Source organism: Cygnus olor, chromosome 8 (genome assembly GCF_009769625.2).
Source record: "Cygnus olor isolate bCygOlo1 chromosome 8, bCygOlo1.pri.v2, whole genome shotgun sequence".
NCBI lineage: Eukaryota > Metazoa > Chordata > Aves > Anseriformes > Anatidae > Cygnus > Cygnus olor.
The window spans coordinates 4,021,188-4,043,699 of NC_049176.1; the positions used below are offsets into that span (position 1 = coordinate 4,021,188).

A 22,512-nucleotide genomic window follows, 5' to 3' on the forward strand; every position below is an offset into this window, starting at 1 on the left:
AAGTACTTCTTAGCCTAATCCTTGTTCTTTCACTATACTGCAGCAGTCATGTGTGAGACACCAAAATAACACTGGGTTGATAGACTTTTCAGGCTGCCTGACATAAAGAAAAGTCATGTCATCACAAAGTAGTCTTCAATATCAGTATAAAACTATTAATAGATTTATGAACTTGGTTCTACTTGTATATTTGGGAAACTTCTATCCACAACACAAATAATCTGAAACAATGGTAATTTGAGAATGTGAAAAAAAAAAAAAACAAACCAACAAACAAACCAATCACCACCACCACCACAAAAAAGATGCCAGCTAATGGTGTCTATGGTGTCTTACTGGACAAAATCTATATTTTAATTATGATGATGGCAAGTCAAAAGTACAAACCAAAATAATAATAATAATAAAAATCATGGTGTCTGGAAAAAGAAAAAAGGTTACAAACCTGACAATTAGAAGGCTCACAGTATTTAATAATATTGACTGGTATTTGGATGTCATTAATTACTGTTTGCTGAGTATTTAAAAGATGCTTAATTAGGATACTATGCAATTGCTGGTGGTGTCTAAAGGAACTTAGTTCTTTAAGCTATGAAAGCAAGGAAGCCTGGAAATGTTCAGATCTGTGCCTGAGGCTGAGCTGCTTTGTTGATTCGTTGATGTTGGAGATGGACATACAGCATGGTCTTCCCCTAATAATAAGGTCTTCTGCTTTCCAACTGTGTCTTTTCACAAAAAAAAAAATAGGCCCTTAATATCTCTGAGAAATAACAGTTCTTTGCAAATTTGGTTGAAATTTATCAGCAAATTCAAAAGGTATAAAGAAGAACTGACATGGTCATATATATACATATACACACACTTTCAAAACATAAATGATTTGTGTAAGCTTTATTTTCTTAAGAAATGGAGATAAAATCTAGAAGGCTGTAGCAAACAGCATTCTGGACAAAAATTAATATGCTAGTGTCAGTGGAACTGTACTTTCTGAAATGTCTTATTCATTCATTCATTCATCCTGTCTATCTAGAATAGGTATCCTGTTATTACTGTCATTGAAATCAGTACTGCAACTAAAATCAGCTTTACAGAGCCCCAAGACTCTTCGATGCTTCATTACATTAAAGGAATTACTTGTCACTGCCACTGACTTTAAGGTAGCCTAAAAAAAAATACAGTTTATATGCACGCATTTGTAAGTTTCCAAAAAACAAGGGTCTGAAGAGTCCTAGCAGCTACTGTACACTCCAGAATTGTAAAGTCAAACTATTTACAAGTTATCCATGTGACATGTAAGCAACTTCTATTGATTACTATTCTGTCAACTCCATAATCAGTTTTACTTTAAAAGAGTAATGTCTATGCTTATATTAGTAATCTCCTTTAGAATATAGTTAATATGTTTGCACACAGATATTCTGCATGTGTCATGGGTTTTCTTCTTGAATAGTTCTTTGAAGTAACAGGTGTAACATAAAACAGAAAAAATGCTATGTAAATAAATAGAAAAGTTTTGAAACTCACCAATGCACCTTTCTCTCCAGACTGACCCTCTTTGCCAGGATGCCCCTAGTTTAAAAGAAATGTATCTGGTTTGGAAAATAATCATTTTGGCAAATGACATTTCATTATAAAAACACAGTTATTTAAACACTTGAATTTCAAGTCACTAAACACAGTTTCAATATTTCTTATCTGGAAAAGCTGGAAAATAGTTAACATGATTTTTTAGGAATATTGTGATCACTCCTTTTGTCTAGTTAATGTTTCAAGAGGCTTTTAATGCAAGACACATTCAAATTTGATTCTGAAACAAGTAGGGTGATTAATACTAAAGCATGAACGTATTCCTAAAACACTTTTCAAAAGTTATGGGAATTATTGCAGAAGCCAATAGAAGGTTGATCTACTTTTAACATTCTATACTACTTTCAATGTCTTTGCTTTAAATTGTGACTTGTTTTTAACATAAAATGTTTATTTCTTGGGAATCCTTTTTCTATCTATGTTGATTGGTCTTATTAGAAGAGAATAGTAAATCTCTTGTTTTGCCAGATGTGCTCCCAAATAATATGTAGCTATTTACTAAAACCATTCATGTTTTAGTCTTGTTTACATCCCATAACGTTTTTGGTGTGTCAAATGTGATATGATTTTGATGTGGCTGCTAATCTTATATAACAAATCCCTATTGCTTATATTCAATTTACTGGTTTGGAAAACAGTTTAACGTATGTAGTTTATTAAAAGAATCATAAAATAAAAAGTATTCGATACCTGCTTAGCATTGATTTTTAATTTTCCTTTAAAAAGTTTGTCTTACTAACGTTGAATATTTGTTATTTGTTTTTTAAAGCATACATGTGTCAATGGTTTAATCCACATCTCCTAGAAGATACTTTTTTGTGCACAAAATTTCATATCCCCATCCAGTAGCAGAGGTCTCAATAACATTAAATAATTCAAGAACTGCTGCTGTTTCTGAGCACATTTGTATCCCTGTAGATTTCTAATAATTCCGGTATAATATACCACTTCTAACAATGTCTGTCCTTCAAAATAGAATGACATCTCCTTATATAGAAGTGAAGTGAAAAGAAATAACATAGCAAGAATTTACCTATCTTCTGAAAAAATGCCTTTGAGCTTTCAACTGATTAACACAGATATAGGATCAGATACAAAGCTCACAGCCATCAGGAAGGTACTGCTCATTTCCTTCAATCACAAGTATAATTCTATGGTTGTAAAGAGGTGTGTCATTTAGAATGGACTTAGTTTAACCTACCTCCCTTGCATTTCCTTGGAACAAACCTACTTGTTCATGAATGAGATAATTTTGGGTAGGTGTATCAAGTATTGCTGGGACGGAGTTAATTTTCTTCATAGCTGTCCATATGGTGTTGTGTTTTGGATTTGTGACTAAAACAGTGTTGAGAACACACCAGTCTTTTGACTATTGCTGAGCAATGTGTGCACAGCATGGGAGTTTTCACTTTTTACCGCTCAGCCCCCAGCAAGTAGGCTTGTGGTGGGCAAGAAGTTGGCGGGCGACACAGATGGGATAGCTGTTCTGAACTGGCCAAATTTCACCATCAGGGACCACATTTTAAAAGCCCACAGCCATCTTTAGCAGCAGCCGCAAAAAAATAATTCTAAAAGTTTTAGTAGCACAAACAATACAGTGTTTAGATGTATTTTATCATGCTGTTGCCAACTAGGATTACTGGTCCTTTTATTCTATATTTTCTTTTTGCAACAGAGATATTGTTATATATTATTTGGTAGGACTATTTAGACATTCAAGGGATGAAATATTCGGTTACTTACGGGAGGTCCATCGGAACCAGGAAGGCCAGGCAGGCCAGGCTTGCCTTGAGGTCCCTAAATGCAGTAAAAGAGACACATCTTAAGATTGATAGTGAACATTCTATCATTTGCTAGGATGATAGAGGATCATTCTAGTTGAGGACTGAAGTTAGGCAACCAGCAAACTAATGTAGGTCATTTTAGTATTTCAGTCTCTTTTAAAACAGCTGGCAAATCCACCCCAGATGTAGAGTAGCTAAAGAAAAGGTGGAGAGTAACCGAGATGTAGAGTAAAAGATGTAGAATAGCTAAGGAAAAGAAAAACAGTCAAGGAAAAAAGGAAAAAAAATCCATATTCAGTACATTTATAATTATAAGAGCAAAGGATATAAAATGTAGTTACACCTAAAATCAAAGAAGAATCAAGCAAAAAGGGGAGAAAAGTAAAGCTAGTTTAGAATTCAACAGTGACATTTTTGAAATTGACAGAAGACATGTTTCAAACCACAGGAACATGTACAAACAGATCAGGAAAAAAAATACATGAAGTGACACTACAGCTATGCCAATTACACTGGAGATATGTCAAAATATAATCCTTGTAAAATGAGAGCAGAATCAACCATTAGTAGATAAAAAACTTTGTTATAAAAAAAAAAAGAGCAATAAAAATAATTTTCACAGCTTGCTGTGAAATTAATCGACACACAAGTATACAAGGTTTAATAATGTAGATAGGGTTCTGAGTCTAATGAAGGAAACAATAACCCAAAATAAAGGGAGGAAATTATGCTTCTGAAAAAGTACAAATGAGAGGAAAGCCAGGTCTCCACTGGTTATTTATTTACTTGATGATTTCAGGAACATTTACGCATTTTGAGATCTTAGGTTACTATGCTTTAAAACATAGCAAAGACCTTAAGCACTTAAGCAAGATTGTCGCACAGAACTGACTGCGAAATTCCGGAATAATACTGTAACTTACTTTTTCTCCAGGAGGTCCAATAGGACCTTGTGGACCAGGAAGCCCCTATTAAAAAGAAACTAGTGTGAGAAACCAGGGAGAACAATATACATACATTCACCCTACTAAAGGTCCCTCATTAATCTGTTTAAACACACTGGCAAATATGTGACTTTTTTTTTTTTTTTTTTTTCCCTTACCAGTTAGATCAGGAGTTTTGTGTGAGCCTTTTGCACAAGCCACTATTCTGGCAGCAGGTCTGTAACAAGATCCTATTCAGAACCCTCCTCCAGGTGTGGCCATTCCTGCTGCATTCCAGGAACACTGAATGAATCATTTTTCTCCTGAACAAAAAATCCCTCTGAAAGCTTACTTGAAAACTCTGCTCTCACCGCCCTAGGCACACATGCATAATTATTTATAAAATCCTTCAAGCTTTATCAGTTTTGCACGTGAAAAGCTAGCTTTGCACTAATTTCATTTATTAAACATTTGCTGCAAGTCACATCGTACATTTTGAGAGTTATTTTACACTTACTTGCGGGCCTGGGATTCCTTGCTGACCAGGAGGTCCTGGCTCCCCTTGAGGACCCTATCATGCAAAAAAAATATCAAGGCATTAGGTTTGCTTTTCTGCACTACAGATCCTCATTGTCAGGACTAAAAGGAATACAAACTCATCTTTGTTCCTCCCTCTTAAAACTCTACCACCAACTTTCTATCCAGTATGATTTTTTTTTTTTCATGCTAATGAATATCATGGTCTTTACTTTAAAAGAGACTAACAGTCCACATAGGACCTAAGCACTGGAGTCCATGGTGCCAAAGGAGCTTGAGAGAATGCTTGGTTAGGTCTTTTGGCTGAAGACTAAGCAATAGAAGATTCTCTTTTCAGTGTAAGATCATGAAGCATCTGAATGGGATAACAGAAAAGTTTAATAAAATGGAGGGGATGGCACTGGCAGGGACGAGGGAATATAGAAACGATTTTTAAAATTCGCTCCCTTTTTAATTCTCAATTTATTTACTCACCATATTTCCTTTTGGGCCTGAAGGTCCATCAACACCTGCAATGCCCTACAACAAATGATAAAAACACAAGCAACTTTCAGTGGACTTTCATTTTTCTTCCAGAAATTGCAAATATAAAACACATCCTACGTACAGGTTGTCCAGGGGGGCCAGGTGTACCTCGGGGGCCCAGTAATCCCCGTGGACCCTGTAAAGAGAAGAAATACTTATTAATACCTGCATGAATATTTCTGAACAAGGAGAGCCCCAGGAGCAGGACTGGGTGAGTTCTATGACAAGGAGCAGGAATGATAATGGGATGGCAGCATAGGGCCTAGGGAAGAAAGGAAAAAAATCACTGATAACAAATCAGTGCAGTCTGTTGTATGCCTGAACAGAACGTCACTGGAAGGGCAAGCTTTGATTCAGCCAGTTGTGTGGTCATTTCAGAGAAAGGTAGGAAATAACTGTTTCTACTTCCTGGTACAGAACATTGGCACAGTATCTTCCACTGAAGTTTCAGCTGTGTCTTGGCTTGAAGGTTTGACCTGAATTGTAGCATACATGTTTGTACTCCTGTCTTTAGAAAACATGGTCTATCGTACTCTCTACTACTAGTTGCAGTGAGAAACAGTGTTTTTATTTGTAGTAAAGATCCGTTAAATAAACTACTGAAATTTTTCTTATAAAAAATGCAAGGCATTCTGAAAGCCAAAATCAGGTTTGTTACTCGTACCCCCCAAAAAATCCACAAAAGACCAAGGCCTATTCTCTTAAATAATGTGAGCAAGATTTGCTCTGTAGCTGAATCTTTTGACTTTACGCTATGGAAATTAAAATTAGTTTTCATCATTTGTATCATCATTCATACCACACTTGCTAAAGTGGGCAGAAAAGTTTCCTCACGTCTGATGCATAGTGCATTGTGATACATATATCACTAATACTCTGACTGTAGCATTTTCTTCCTACTTCATAAGTAGGCAGCAGTATATCATACATTTAGGGTAAAAATCGCCTTTCTGAACTTGATTTCTTGCCTGCAGTGCAGAACTCTGCTCTGCAGTGACAGCACCTGTAGAATTATAACTGACAGCAGTGGAAATTCTGTATAGAAAACAAGTGCAAAAATACACAATGAAGCACAGTAGTGGTGCCAAAAAAAAAAGGAAAAACAAGGCCTTATTTTCTAATAAATAGATGTCTGGAAAGTACTTTCAAAGAAACAGGGGTTTGGTTATATTCTCATGTATCAAGGTCTGCAGTGATTGATTTTATACTAGGTCAATAGGATAAGAAATAGCCTTTGTGACTCTCGAAGTTGTGAATACTTGTCTGGATTTTTCCCTGGCTTAATTGCAATTTTGTGAGTAGTGTTTCACTCCTAACAAAACTGTTCATTTGCTTACTTTTCAGATAGTATCAGTTTTCTCTACATATACACACACACACATTGATGTTTATGCCTGGAATCCAGAGCAATTCAATAGAAAGGAAAACAAATCTGAGAGTGTCTTTTATTTGTAAAACAGGCTATTGGCCAGAAACAAAAAAATAAGAAAGCACTGCTTACAGCTTCACCTGGGAGACCTCTTGGTCCAACTTCCCCATCTTCTCCCTGTTTTTGTACAAAGGGAATAGGAGTTTTAGGAAAAAAGTCATGCATTATGACCATATTCCCATTACATGGTTCAAGTTTTATGGTGTATCTCAAGTAAATAGCAACTTACTCTTGATCCATCTTCACCAGGTAAGCCAGGAGGTCCCTGTGGGCCACGGTCTCCCTGTAGAAGAGGAAAAGTCATTAATATGTCTGTGGCTGAAAACAATAAAGGATGGCAAGAGAAATAAAAACAAATGTGTTAGCTGCAGTCTGATGTGTCAAAACACGTGTTGACATAATGATACAAATCTGTTATAGTATTCAGTAAAGTCTTTTATTACATTACTATAAAAAAAAGAGCTTTATTGAAACAATGAGCTATCTGTATTTGTAAAATTTTGCTCTGTAACTACTCTTTGCCCCAGAACATACACAAACTACTGCTACAAAAGGTAGTCTTAATGTGTACCCACATTTTTCTTTGTCTCATCAGCTCCCCTCCCCTCAGATAATGTATTTCTGCCAGGAAAATAAGGAATGTGTACATGGGTCAGAAGTTAATAAGCCAGTTGCTGGGCCCTGGAATATACATAGTGAAGTGCACTGACCACCTTTCAGAACCACCTACCCTGGCAGCAGTCGTTGAGAGCCTTGGGACTGATTTGTCTGAGGCTTTGGAAGGCAGCCAGACTTCCACACTTCCCCTCTGAGGCTGGGGCTTTTCAAGTCTATGCAAAGTCTCAGTACATTCTGGACCATACTTTTAAGATTTATTTTTCTTTCCCCATTAAAGAAAACTAGTGTGTTGCATAGCTCAAACACCACTGACTGACCTCTTTCTAGGCAGCAGGTTTTTAGACTGTGACTTCCTTCTGGCATTGGACAACAACCAAGTATTCATCCTGTTTTCCTTAATTTAATCAGTGCCTCCAAGGAGCATTACCACTGCTGTGGATCATAGCAGAGATATATGTAGTCACTCTTTAGCAGCTCCATTCTTTACTCTTTCAAACTTTCCAAGGGGATTTTAGGTAAGTTGGTCTCTTACTCCAGAGTGCTCTTGTATTAAGGATGTCAGGATTTTATTCCACTGTTTTTTCTGTCCTCTAGAAATAGGAGTCATCATTGAAGAGAATGAAATTCTATGAACTGCATTTTCATAGCCAGAAAATGAGTTACAACAATAGTTTCTACATTTTGCTAAGCTTTGAAACTATTCAACATGATCTGCTGGTGGTACAGCATTTGGTTTTCTACATTCTAAATGATGCTACTGAAGGGTGACTCATGAGATGCGTGATCTGTGCTCTAGCTTCCAATTAATATCCAGGTGAAAACTGACTTAAGCCTTCAAATGTTGAAAATGTTCAGCCCCTTAAAATGCTACCTTTCTTGTCTTGCAGTAACATGGCACTTAGAGTTAGATTAGGAGCTGTCATTCAGTGTCCTGGTATTGCCATAAAGTCAGAACACAACATCCTATCAACATTCTCAGATCTTCCACTCTCTAATTCTTTCCTTCCAATGTTCTGCCAAAGCCTCAATTTCTTTTTCCTTTGATCTTTTCTTCTAGTAGATAGTGCCTTGCATATTAAATAGTTTAGAATGGATACATTTCTATTACATCCAAATAAAACATATTCAAAGTCAAAAATATTAAGGCTAAAAGAAATATTACACTGGTCTGATATCCTCTACACCAGAGCTCAGAGAATCTCATCCATTAAATCCTGTCTGAAAACTTGTGTTTGACAAAAGCATAATCTCAGAGAGACATACAATTTGCAACTCAATTCAGATATGAGTAATTCTAAAATAAGTCCTAGAACAGCTACTTCTAAAGTTACAGGTTTTCAACATCAGTTCTTTTACATCTGAAACATAACCACAATAGAAAAAACGTTTCTCTTGTCTTTTTGTTCTCTTTATTGCAAGCCAAAGAGAACTGAATATTTGCATTATATGCTGTTGATACTTCTGAATCCATAGAGCTGCAGCTATCTTGTCTGGTTTTGAATTGAGCTGTTTCCCAAGAGAACATGGTTTGTACTTCTAAAGAAGATTGCCTCAGACACACAGAACACAGTGATTTTTAAATTGTGGGATGAAAACAAATGATGAAAAGTCATTCTTTTCATATGATGTAAATTTTAATGCAAACTTATTCTTCTATTTCACTTCTTTTTTTTTTTTTTAATTTAAGAAATATGAATCAAATAATATATTTGGAAGAAAAAGAAAAAGTCTTTATTACATGGAAGGTCCCATGGACTGACAATTCTACTATCTGAGGTTGGAGAGCAGACACATAGCCTGGCTCTGAACCAGTTTCTGCTTAGCCTTCAGAGAGTAGTAGCAAGAGCTTAATGTCTAGCCCCCTCTGCTGGTCACCTGCTGATTAAGCCAGATTTCAATTCTGTGAAGTGCTGATTGCTTTACACTTTTTAAGAAAAGGGAATGACAGAAGAGGACCAAGATATTTGTGTATGACACTGAAAGTTCTTCCCCCATAGCAAAAAGAACTCAAAAGAGAATCCTTAGATGCTATTGCAAAGCCCTACCTTATGGGTCAACAGTCAACCCTGGTGAGATGTTCTGGGAAGGGCAGCAACTGTGCTAACCCATTGAAGAGTGAGAGCTATAATCATTCCTTGGTCATCAAGCATCAGTGCATATAGGAATGTTTTGTTTTGACATTTCCACCCACTGTTTCTTTTATGGTGCACTGCATTTACCAGGAGTTACATTCAGTAGCATATGTTGTTACAGCCATCTACCTTAGGGTTTTAATTTAGAGCAGAAAGCCCCTGCTGTGATTCTTTCTACACTTTGTAAGGAAAGATGCAACCTCATCTTACAGATTAGTAGGACATACAGAGCAAGTACACAAGTTGTTTAAATATTATTTCAAGTTATCTAACTTTTCCCATCTGACTTTGATCTGTCTTTAAGCTGAAATTGTTGGAATGGCACACACTAAACAATTCAGTTTATAATTCAAACACTCAAATACATTTTTTTGAGCAAGCTTCTCAGTAGGTTAAAATTTATTATGCTTCTGATATAGAAACTTCATGCTAATTTACTATACTACTATTTCCTTTAACAATCAATTTAAATCCAGCAAACAAATTTCTAAACTAAAAAAAACACCTAGCGCAAAACCTAGCTGAAGATGTGATCCGAATTATAAAAATACATTTAAATCATTAATGTGTGAACTGTCATCCGCTAATTGATATTACTAAAATGTTTTATAAGAAATACATTATGTGACAATATAGATGTTATTCTGTAGTATGAAATGCTGACATTCTATTTCAGCTATTCTTAGTGAATAATATCTTATTTCTGTGACTGTATCAATATGTTGTTATATACACATGCATGTTTTTCTTACCCTGTTACCTTTGTCACCAGGGAGGCCAGGAAGACCATCAAATCCTCTGTCACCCTTGGAAAGAAGAAATAACAGCTTCAGTAAATGACCATTACATTCTGTATTACTCTGAGTAAATTGTGCCTTCTCTCTCTGTTAATTTGGAGTTATGGTACACTTTTATTATTGAATGACATACATGGAGGGGAGGGAGCACATTGATCAAACTCACTAATTTTCCTTCTGTGCATTAAAGCAAGAGAATATGCCACACCAGCTTTTTTACTGTACTGTTGTTGTCCTGTTTACAAAAAGAAGTCTACGCTAAAATGAAAAGCTTGATTCTGGCCACCCTTCTCAGTAGGAAGACTGACTTTACTCTTGCTGATACTCTGTAACTAAAAAGTGACTCAGAGGGATAGGAATCATACCCAAAGAATCAAGTTACTTCAAGGTCAGACTACTAACTATTACCATTAATTAGCATATTTTAAATAGATGATTCATTCTCCACTCTTGCATCTGACCCAGCCATCTGAAACCTCAGTATTTTCACTTGAGAGTAGAATCTTGGGTTGGCCTGCAAACTGTGGTACTTAAAATCCATCTAGCCCATTCCAAGGTCTTTTTATTTACCTTTGCACCAGGCTCTCCTGGCATTCCTCTGGCACCATCAGCTCCAGGACGACCCTGCAAAAATCCAAAGGGGCAAACATTTGAAAATGTGGTGGAATCTGTTAATTTTTAAACATATTTAAACAGCAACTATTTACCCAGAGCAGGATTGACCTACACGCTACCTACCCTTTTGCCAGCTTTTCCACTTGGACCAGGGGCACCTTGAACACCACGAGGACCCTGAATTTAAAGAATACAATTCTTAGAATCACATTCATGTCAGCAAAAAGCTAGTTAAACATTTCACCTCAAGAACAGGATAAACTTTAAAATGCAGAACGTTTTTTGCTCCCCCCCCCCCCCCCCCCCCCCCGAGATAGATTCTGGTTTTCAAATTCCTATTAGTTTTAATATAACACAATCATCCAATCTAGCTTAACACTACCAATTTTAACAGCAGTCTTCATGAGATGACACTACACATGGCACAACTGGCCCCTTTAACATAAAAGCTTGTTACATTCTTTTGATTACTTTGGAAATCTCAACCCTGTGATTTGAAAATCCTTGTTTCTGTCATGCCAAAGTTATTTCAGCCACAAAATTATTTGATGAAAACTGAAGAGTGCTTATTTCAGAGTCCTAATTCATATGCAAACAAGAGTTGCGCTACTAAATAGCTCACATCCTGTCTTAGTTTTACATAGCACAGTTTTAACTAGAGGAAGACCAAATAACTCCAGACTGAAAAACCTAATTCCACTGTTAAGACACATGTAACTTTCACTGTAGACTAGGTGGGTGTACATTTCTGTGGAACTGTTTTTATCCCCCATCAAAATGTGTCTCCTTCAGGTGGAAATAGCAATGATACAGACTAGCATCTAAAAATACTGAGTAGGAAGAGAAACAATGCTAAAAATGTAAGTAAGCAAACAAGAAGGCTGGCCAGCTGTTCACAGTGCTTTTTTGTTCATTTGCTTTCTTCTTCTTCTTCTTCTGCAAATATCCATGTGCAGTTTTAAGACAGGCACTTGTAGGCACATGTAGCTGATCCATGATACCACTCATGACATGGCAAAATTATTGTTCCAGAGACTTCTGTCACAATTTCTTTAAGAACTCCCTATTTAAGGTTTAAGGTGTAAGATTTCAAAGTTTTTCAGTGCTCTTTTACTTCACTGCAGGATCTGATATAACAGTAAGCTGAGAAGAAAAGCATGTACTGATTTCTAAAGACCACTTCTTGTTATATCATTGAGTCCTTCTTTAAAATTTCCTGTTTATTTACTAACTAAATTCTACCACTCTCACCTTATGAGACCTGAAGGCTCAAGGTCATACACTTGCAGACTCACATATAATTATTGAAAAGAGATGAGCTAAAAGCCTGAAGAGCCAATATTAAAACAAGTTTTCAAGTGAAAACACTACACAAGTTATAATTGTTCTTTGTTATGTAAAGGTAGATTTACTTTCATATATCAAAATGAACAATCAAGCTATTGCATTTAATTAAAGCCATATTCTAAAAGCTAAGTTCCTTCAACTGCATGTTACTACATGCAGTTGACTGATTTCATTGAAGTGATATGAATGCATTTTCTTAAATATAAAAAAGCTCAAACAGCCAATGTTATTGTACCTGGGGACCTGGTTCACCACTTTCTCCCTTGGCACCTGCTGCTCCAGGTCCTCCCTTGATTAAAAAAAAAAAAAGGAAGAAAAAAAGCAACACATATTATTTGAACATACAACGAAACTTGAATGAATAAGTTATTTTCTATTCCTATTTTCTATATATATTAATGACAGGGAGAAAAAACAAACAGCCCCATTTATTAGATAGTGTGAATTCACCTTCTGGATCTGAATGTGTACCCTGATGTACCCTTGTTTAGATACTAGGCCTAACGGCCAAAAATCTTTCTGTTACCAAAGAAAAACTCCCACAGATTTAAATGGAATCAAATGTGACTTGAGAGCTAAATATGATCACAGTAAGAACGTAAATCATGCAAGCAGAAGTCCACCAGTTGCAGAGAAGTCAACAGAAATGAAACCCATCTTTCACCTTTATCCATTTCTGTGTTGCACAGAAAATAAGTTAACATAAACTACAGTGATATTTTAATCAAGGTCTTTGTGCATCTGCTCTGAAAAAGTGGAAAATCTACTTAATTGCATTTCTTTACTCTGATTAAATAAAGATTTTCAGAGTTTTACATATAAACAGACCGAAAATAAATCTTCATCCAGGGTAAGATACTGTACATGGAATCTGGGGCAAAATTAATTAAAGGAAGTTTGTCTTTTCTTAATAGTGGTCTCCCAAAAGCTCCTGACATGCTCACATGAAATACAGCCCAGTGAAGGAACATATCAAGTTTACTGTTACGGGCAGAAGTACTTTTGCATTTCTGACCTGTGAAACAGGTCATAACCAAATTAAGGTATTTAATATAAAAAGAATCTTGCAGACCTTGGAAGACTGATCCACCTCCTATGTTCACCACAGTAACCATTCAAAGAAAGAAGTGGTCTTAAGGCTTCGCTTAATGCTAAGCCTAGCATCTTGGAGCAGAAAAATTCCCACTGACCTTGCAGGTACTAAATCGGGTTCTAATCAAATTGAAAATCAGATCTTAAACTGGTACTGGCAGTGGAGAGAATAGTGGCTTTCCTAAGTGGTGACTGTCTGTTTAGGTTTCCCTGGTGTAAGCTCTGCATTTAATTAATAACAATAGGCAGAACTTTCTTTTGTATTCTGTGTTAATCAATCATGTGAACTCCAGACTCAGTTGAAGCTAGATTGGAGCTACAAGAATCCTGTGTTTAAACCATGTAATAATTGATATGTATGTTTGTATCTTATTGCCTAAAAATTAAATTAAAATAAAGGTCCTATTAAGATTTAAAACTCCAACTATTTAATTGTTGAAATAAGCTGGGCACACAAATGTACCGAGAATCTGTAGCTGCTTCTGAAACTCTTGGCCAAAAATGTTGCCAGACCAAAGAGTTGGATTTTTAGAGCCTCCTGGTGGCTTAGTAGAAAAATATCTATTAATGTTATTCAGTTGAATTTTGCATACAGAAGTACATGAAGACTTTGAAAATATGCCTGGTACAAGGTACAACTAAGGGTATACAACTCACAGTCAATAATATACCTGTCTTTAGAAATGAATTCCTTGCTTATAGCAGTTTTATATTTATTTTGTTTGTATAAACTGAATGTTATCCTGCAGGTCTCAATTTAAACACACTGCTGGAAGTAACGTATTAGTTTGTTAAACAAACCCCATGTGTCTGACTTTTTGTAAGTATCACATACCTAATCATGACCAATTAGAAATCTGTGGCCAAATTCTCTACTTAATAGCAACAATTCACTTTGGAAAAATTACTCTAGAAAGGAATTGTTCTCGTGTAGGTCTGCTTAAAAACACAACCGAAGCCCCATGATTTCAGTTTCTGGGGACCAAGTGAGATTCTGGTGGGATATTTAGCTAAAATTTACCTGAAATCAGTAAATTTCACCTAGATAAACAGAGCTGGGTTCATGAGACTGGCCAACTTGGAGCACAGCATAAACGAAGAGGTTTTTGATGCCATAAGATGAGACACAGCACTGTCAAGCCGACCCAGAGTACAACTTACAGCATTGGAGGGAATAGCAGGAAGAACCATTTGCAATGTGATGGATAATAACCTGACCAGTATTTTCTGTCAGTAATAGTAGGATACTGTACTCATGTTCATCATTCTCCCTTTCTTTATTTTCAAACTTACAGTTAAATTCAGGCACTGTACATTAAGGAGGGTGGGTGTGAGAGGGGAAGAAGAGAAGACTGGAAGGGAAGGACTTGGTTGTTACTGTTCGGCAATGAGGTGTTTCACTGAAGCACTGCATTAAAGAAGGAAAGAAGGACAAAAGAAGGGAAAAGAACTATATTTCTTATACTACAGTTCCATGACTTCAGAGGACCAAACCTCCACAACAGGTATGAATGGAAGGAAACTACTTTGGAGGAGATTGTTACTGCATTCTGGAGAAAATCAGAAACACTTCTGTTGCTGTTTTGTGTGTATGCTGCTATAGTTGTGACTCACATAGCACTGCAGTCAATTTTTCTTCGCACAATAAACCATATAGTAACTTGCTCTGTCCTTTTTCTCTTGGTTACTCAGTGATCATTTGCTTTTATTTCTCAGTAGTACAATTATGTTCTTGACTGCGTTTTACAATTAGATGCTTGTCTGATGTAAAGAAAAATGTTAACATTGCTCTTTGTGTCCATTACCATAATATCAATATAGAGATAAAAATTACAGTAGGAATAGGTCAAATTGAAGAAGCCAAATATTTTGCTACCTAGCTGTCCCACCAGAGTATACAAAATACTTCCCAAATTAAGTGGATCTTTCAAATATGGATGCTGTACTAACTTTAGAAAAGAATTTCACTCTACATCAGACGATAAATACAGTCACCTGGGAGAAATTCAGAAAAGACTTGCTTTCTACAATACTTATGATTTTGGCTGCAGCATTTATTTTATATCATGGTACAGATGCTCTGTAATAGCTTTTTGAAAGATGTTGAATACTATATTACACCATTTAGTGGACTGCTGAGTCTGAAAAGCATCCATTTCCTAAAAGAGGAAATTGCAATTGCAAGATCAATCTGATGATTTTGGCTTGTGAAGCTTCCTACCTATTTGTGTACTTTCGTGGTGGACATTGTCCTTTTAAAGTGTTTACAGGGATTACAATGGCAAGCCTCTTAGTGATCAAAAAGTTGTTTTACATGTCATTGGAAAAACTGTTTCTGTTCCATGTATAGACTATACATAAAAGATTTTAGAGCATCCCACAGGGCCATTTTCCAGATCGTTTGATATTAGCAATACAGGCCAAATTCTGTTCTTAAGTAAAAAAACAAAAAACAAACAAACAAAAAATTTTGTTTAGAAATCTGCATGACTTTTGATTGCTTATATAAATGCTTCTTAAGAACTTTCCAGATTCAGCTTAAATAGGAATGCTTTGATATCTCCTTCTGTACAGTTTCATACTCTCCACCAGAAACTTTGTAAATATTGTTACAGAGATTACTGACTATAGAAGCATATGTAGTTATTTATGTAAGGCTATTTTCTAGTTTTGTAAGACAACCAGTGTCAAAACACTGCAAAATCTACATTAAAAACTCATTTAGTATTTAGGTGCATTGCATATCTTAAATAACAATACAAACTATGATCTTAATTATATCAGTTTCTTTTCAGATAAGTACACATACAGAGGTGTAGGCAAGGCCAGCGTGAGATCAACGGACTTGTGTTACTGTGTTCTTTAATCTGTGCCCATTTTGTTTACATACCACAGGACCTGGTCTTCCAGTGAGTCCCATGGGACCAGGTGGACCTCTCATAGCAATCTGAGAAAACAACCAGAACAAAGCACCAGGTATCAGGAAAAAGCTGCCAACCCAGCATACAGATTCTATATTAATACTATTTCATAAGGCATTAACAAATAGCCCCCATCATTCTATCATTCTCTCAGTTGTCAATAAGGATAACTACTGTAATGAAATGATGCTTACAGCACTTTATTTCACACCCTGAATGCTATAAAATGGAAATTTATCTGGAGTTGTACCTTTGTGGCAGCTATATTTGCTGGTTCCTTGTGCTTACCCTAGCCTGCTGAAGAATAGCTTGTGCTTGAGCTTCCTGAGCTGAGATTGTTGGGCCCTTCTCACCGTCTCCACCAAAGCGAAACTGCACGTATCAAAACAAGAAAAGGAATTGAGAATTTATTGAATGAAAACCATACTTAGTATACACTGCACCTGTGTAAACCTCTTTGAAGACACTGGGTCTCAATCTTCAGTTCATTCTAATAACTTTAGAAGACTGCTGCATTAGGGACTACGGCCACTGGACCCAGCACATATATTAAGTCATAAGTAATAGTTTAAAACTAAAGCACAAATCTAATCGCTTAAGAGCAAACATTTTGTTGATTTCATAGGATTTTTGTTTCTTTTCTTTTTTGTTCAGAAGGAGGCCAAAATATACTCTAATAATCTGCAAAATCTCATTAAAATATGTATTAAAATTAGCTAATTCTCAGTACATTTGTAGCTATCCACAGAAAAATTCAATTCAACCTAAGGCAGACTTCAACATGAAAAACATTTAGTATGTAAAATGAAACAGTTTTGTGTCATTTCTGACAATTTCAAAATAAATTAAAGAATAAAATTCGTATGTTACTGGTCTGCTATTGCTCGTGAAACTGGTCGTAGAAGCTTTGCAATGTTGCAGGGACATTGAGCTTCAACGAACATCCTTGCTTTCCAAAGATGTGGCATGGGCACACTGGATGTCAGGGACAAGACTCTTTCACTACCTACAACAGTTTGTCTGGTTTGCCTAAATTGGCACAACAACCAAAGTCTTTCTTCTGTGATCATATTAATATCAGAACAGATGGTTGTTTTTTTTTTTTTTTGTAAGCTGTTGGAAAATTGTTTTAAGACCCCACAAATGAGCACCTGACTTTTTCTACTATGTGAAAGGAAGAGAACTATCAAGCTTGCTACCACTTGAAAAGAGGCCATGTGGCTTTGTAGGCATCCACATAATGCAGAATCAACCATATTGTCAAAATGTTGTTCCAAGCAACTGTGCCTAAATTAGTTATCTTGCATCCATTGAAAAGATGAAAACATTTTCATGAATTCAGGCCCCACGCACGACGACGAAGAGGCACACATCTCACAAAAGGCCTCTCCCACACGTTAGTTAGTACTTTGAATGTATGTCTGAGATGAGACAATCCACTACGAGATTTGATTTCCTCTGTTTACTCATTTACACCAGAATGGCTCTCAAACTAGTGAGCAGGTCATCTGTAACACAAGGACAGTTACTTCTTAGTGGGGCTTAAAAATGGCTTAGGGAGAAAAAGCAATTAGGAAGGAGAATGTGCCTATCACACTGATGACAGCAGCACTGTCCAGAGCAATAAAACTTCCAAGAAATGCTCATTAATTTTGAAACCTGCTAATAATAAAAGTGACATTTTACATGCCAAAACATCTGTCCTCACTGGCTATTATGAAATATTTAAATAGCTCCTGATTTTTAGGATAAACGAAATGACCGCATTTCAGCTGGAACTAGACTAAGGGGATACCAAATTTTCCATTGAACATTTACTAAATGCAGTAGGAAAAGTAGGAAAAACAAAAGCAAAATTTCAAATTGTTAGCAAAGATCAACCTACGCCACTTACTCAGAAGCAATGTGATGTCCTGAAAATGTTTGATAATAAGACAGTAGATGTGGAAAAGAAGTCTGGACGATGGTTAAACTGCTAGGCTGTAACCTGGGAGACATGAAGCCAATTTTTTCCTTCCTGAGAAATTTCTGTTTTGATTTTGTAAACCACTTGTGGTCAGACTCATTAACATCTAAAAATAAAGCTTGTGGTATTTTCTAAACTGACTTATAGGCAAAGTATTATTTCACACTTACTACCTTTAATGGAGCAAACTGATAAAAGATAAATCGACCTCTGCTGGCATGGCAATTACAGTTGGAAGAATTATTTGGGAATAATTCCCCCGAGGCGTAGTAATATTTTTACATCAACTAATTATTGGTAAATAAATATTTCTGTTACAGAGCCAGCCATGATAACAGATTTTTACTGCAAGCATGAGGTCAAAAACATTTATTTACTTTAATAATCTTTCATCGATTGTTTCTTATATAAAAAATAAACTTTACAAAATCATCCTTTTCTCATTGATGCTGATGGAGTCCTGCCTCCTATAGCAGAACTGCAGGAACTACAGCTCCGAGTCTTTTTACAGAGTGGATCTTACCAAAAATACTGCCCCTTCATTTGCAATTGGTTTGTCAGTACTCTGGGATGGTAGTAGTCATCAAATCTTTCACACACAGACTTACGCTTAGGAATGATGAATTCCATGCACATAGTACCTTTCATACTACAAAACTGCAAGGCACTTTTAATGGCTTTGAGCTTGTTCCTCCACCTGCTAAAACAGATGGTGTTTTGCTTTGATTCCAGTGGGAGCAAAGCTGGCTATGTGCATGTATTTCTATTCAAAGGATGCACTGATTCTTCAAAGAGGACACTGAAGCCCAGCGCTAAGCATGGAATGCTTAAAATTCTCCATGTCAAGGAGACTTGAAAGCACACATGCCTGCCTTTATGAAACAGCAAACTCCTTGTTTAGGACATATGGTAGCAAATAATAGTTACTGTTGAAAAAATAAGGACAATTTTAGTATGTGTAATACAATCATGTAGGTTCCAATCTAGAAGACATGCAGGAGTCAAAATCTATGCTTTGTCTGAGGAAAAAACACACCAAATGATCTTTAAATGAGTAAACCATACAAAAAACTCTGTATTATCTCTTGTTCCAAAGACAAAATTAGATGAAAAAGAAAACACTTTTATCTTTTTGGAGACTGACTACCCTGAAATCATAATGCAACTTACCGGCAGCATTAACATGGTACCTGGGGGACCTGCTAAACCATCAGCACCAGGGAGACCAGGGCGACCAGGTGGACCCTATCAGAATAAAGGGATGAGTGAAAGGGCTGAGAATGAAAAGACAGTTATATAAAGTAAATCTTTTGAGTCACCTGCCCCTCACACATACTAAGATTTGATGGGTTAGGCTGAGCTGAGATTTGCATTGTGTTCCTGTGGTTGCTTTATCTGATACAGAGAAATAACACTGCTGATCTTCTTTAAACACTTTGAGTAGGCTTAATTTTCATAGGCTACATAAGTCCTGTAGTTATGACTTGAAATCTATTTTTATGAAATCTGTTCTCTGTTCCAGTTTAAAAACAGCTATATTTTTTTTGTATATTCATGATTATTGATCCATCAGGCAATGCTACATCAATAAACACTGCTGCTATGACAACTCATTTATCTAATTGCACCTTTCCTCCCAGCAATTTGCATGCTAGCTGAGGCTATCAAGGACAGGAAGGACCTGCAAGAGTGCTCATTTCCTGCTGCATGTTTGTCAAATGGAGTACACATCCACCAGAATAACTTTGTGCAGGGTTGCAATGACAAACCAACAAATAATCTAACTTAACTGGTTCCTTTTGCTGCTCAGGAGTCAAACAAAACAATGGTAAAACTGATCCCGAAAAACGTGGTGTTTTTTCACCTCTTAAGGTATTAAGATCAGTAGTCTGTTATTTTGAGCTCTTTTTTCAAAAAAGCCTGGAACATCAAAAAACAAATCCCTACTAACAAACACTACAGATAAATCTTAAATAGAGAATTATTATCAATTATAAATAAAATATTGAATAAAATTGTGTAATTATTGGAAAGAATCATTATATATCTAGGCATTTCAGAGTTAAGGTTAAAAAATAACTAAATGCACTCACAGAGCACCCAAAGAACTTTCCTGTGATCTGCAGTGACTTTATGCCATATGATTATGAGTCCTTGTGTTCCCATGTGAAACAAAAGATTAGTTTTTCACTTTTTTTCTCTCCCATAGCACCATTTTATGTGAGTGAAATTCATCTGTGCAGTGAGCATAAGCAGGACTTGTACATAAGTGATCCTCTCCAGAAGAGTATGGTCATTCATTTCTCAATTGTCTTATACCCAATTTTAGGATTAGAATGATAAAATAATTTAGTACAAACACTGAAGTACCGTAGACACCTACAAAAAGTGGTGGATTTCTCAGCAAATTGTTCTGTCGTTATGTGCTTACACAACTTTCTCAATTATATAGGCACTAAGGTGTTTTTTTTTTTTTTTTTTTTTTTTTTTTTTTTAATTAAGCAACGCTCCTTTTTGGAGTGGTAATGTTACTTTTCTACCTTTTTTTACCTAAGATGAAAACTAGTCAGAATAGCTATAGCAAGAGCTAAAGTCTTTATTCATGTATGCTAATTGTTTTATAAGAAAAAAAAAAACCACAAACGCATCCACATATGGTGAAGTCAGACATGTTATTTCATTAGGATGGAATTTGAAAGCAGAATCTGGTTGCAGACATCTGTATTGTTCTCAAGAGTTTGGTAACTAACTTCTACAATTATTTCTTTGTGTAATGTGCCTTTTTTAATATAAGAAATGAAGTCTGTTCCATGGCAAGCACTTAAAGTGTTTATTCAAGAATTTTCTTATAATGAATTTAGCAAGCAGATAGATAAAAAAAATAATTATTATCTAGAGTTATTCCATTATAATGTGTTAAAATTCCCATTTTATCAGTTTAAATTCCAAAATACATTGTTTAATTAATCTGCACAAAAGAAATATGAAAGAAGTGTGTGTGCTGACTATCAAGGTGGAGTGTTGTTGGGATTTTAACATTATCTCACTAATATTACTGAGTGAAGTAAATGCATCTTCTCAGCTCTTCCATACACAAATACAGCATGAATGTGCTAGACTCTTCAGTAAACTATCACTCATAAATGTCAGTAAAGTCTCTTTTTTTGAAACAACTTTCTCCTCAATTAAATATATTTAGGCTGTTTTAAAATCGTGTTATTTGTGGCAGTAAGAAAAGGCTTGTGAGAACATGTAACACCAAAGTAATAGTTTAAATTTCAATGATATTCATTACATAATAGTTTAAATTTCTATTATATTCATGACCAGATACAGGCTTTCATGTAGTACATTATTTAATATGGCCAATAAATTCCGTCTAAATCATCTAAATCATCTAGATCGTCTAAATATTGTCCATCACTTTCATTATTTCCATGTGTATATTGATTCTGTACAGCAACACCATTGTTTTTCTGTTTGCAGAGAAATATAGACAAATAGAAACTTTTTCCCCTTGTATTTACAGTAGATATTTCTACCATTAATTAAATATTTGCGCAGATTTTCAGTTGATTTACTCAATTGAGTAAATAAGTGTCAGTTCCAATGAAGTTTCTTAAACCACGTGTATGTATTTCAGATCAGGATCTAATTCACTTACTCTTGTACAATTAGTGCAAGTCATACCATGAATACCCAGGAAAATCTGTATGTTGACTTACCCTTTCACCAGGGTCACCTGGTGGACCAACAGGGCCTTGTAAACCTGGGGGACCTGTAAGACCCTGTGGAAAATGAATGACAAATTATTATGCTGAATAATGTCTTCCAGCATGTTTTTGTACTATTTTTTTTTCTGCAAAGTTATATTGAATATAAATTTGGAAAAAAATCCTATATAAGAGGACTTTTTTTTTTCTTACAAGGATTATAGTCAATATTCAAAAGTATTTGATTTTCACATGCACTCAGCTTGCAGCATGCTCTCACTGAAAATTCAGATGAGCCTTTTTTACTCCCTTCTTCAAATGCTAAGACCAATATACTCCTTGGGAACTATGATGAGACTAATTTTAATTGTGTTAACTCATGAATACCAAAGAACAGTGGATAATTCAAATGCAATAAAATGAAATTGTAATTAATCTACATACAGCAGGTCCTCTTGGTCCTGGTGGTCCTTCAATAAGCATACCCTAGAGGGGGGAGGAAAAAAAGATACTAAATTAGTCATGT

The 22,512-nt window shown here is 35.8% G+C and overlaps 1 protein-coding gene across 11 annotated transcripts in view; it reads right to left on the reverse strand.

Annotated features, from left to right (window-relative positions):
- COL11A1 (collagen type XI alpha 1 chain) overlaps nucleotides 1-22,512 on the reverse strand; it is a 235,611-nt gene that overhangs the window by 160,905 nt on the left and 52,194 nt on the right. For all 11 annotated transcript variants that reach the window (XR_005822190.1, XR_005822183.1, XR_005822184.1 and 8 more), the window contains 17 exons: nucleotides 22,431-22,472; nucleotides 21,999-22,061; nucleotides 19,444-19,518; nucleotides 16,596-16,679; nucleotides 16,277-16,333; nucleotides 12,530-12,583; nucleotides 11,071-11,124; nucleotides 10,903-10,956; nucleotides 10,288-10,341; nucleotides 7,015-7,068; nucleotides 6,858-6,902; nucleotides 5,439-5,492; nucleotides 5,306-5,350; nucleotides 4,812-4,865; nucleotides 4,295-4,339; nucleotides 3,331-3,384; nucleotides 1,525-1,569 (listed from right to left, as the gene is read on the reverse strand). Coding sequence is in view for 3 of the 11 variants with exons in the window: in XM_040565891.1 (XP_040421825.1) it covers nucleotides 1,525-1,569; nucleotides 3,331-3,384; nucleotides 4,295-4,339; nucleotides 4,812-4,865; nucleotides 5,306-5,350; nucleotides 5,439-5,492; nucleotides 6,858-6,902; nucleotides 7,015-7,068; nucleotides 10,288-10,341; nucleotides 10,903-10,956; nucleotides 11,071-11,124; nucleotides 12,530-12,583; nucleotides 16,277-16,333; nucleotides 16,596-16,679; nucleotides 19,444-19,518; nucleotides 21,999-22,061; nucleotides 22,431-22,472 (933 nt within the window). In the remaining 8 variants the exon portion in view is untranslated. The remainder of the gene's footprint in view (nucleotides 1-1,524; nucleotides 1,570-3,330; nucleotides 3,385-4,294; nucleotides 4,340-4,811; nucleotides 4,866-5,305; nucleotides 5,351-5,438; nucleotides 5,493-6,857; nucleotides 6,903-7,014; nucleotides 7,069-10,287; nucleotides 10,342-10,902; nucleotides 10,957-11,070; nucleotides 11,125-12,529; nucleotides 12,584-16,276; nucleotides 16,334-16,595; nucleotides 16,680-19,443; nucleotides 19,519-21,998; nucleotides 22,062-22,430; nucleotides 22,473-22,512) is intronic.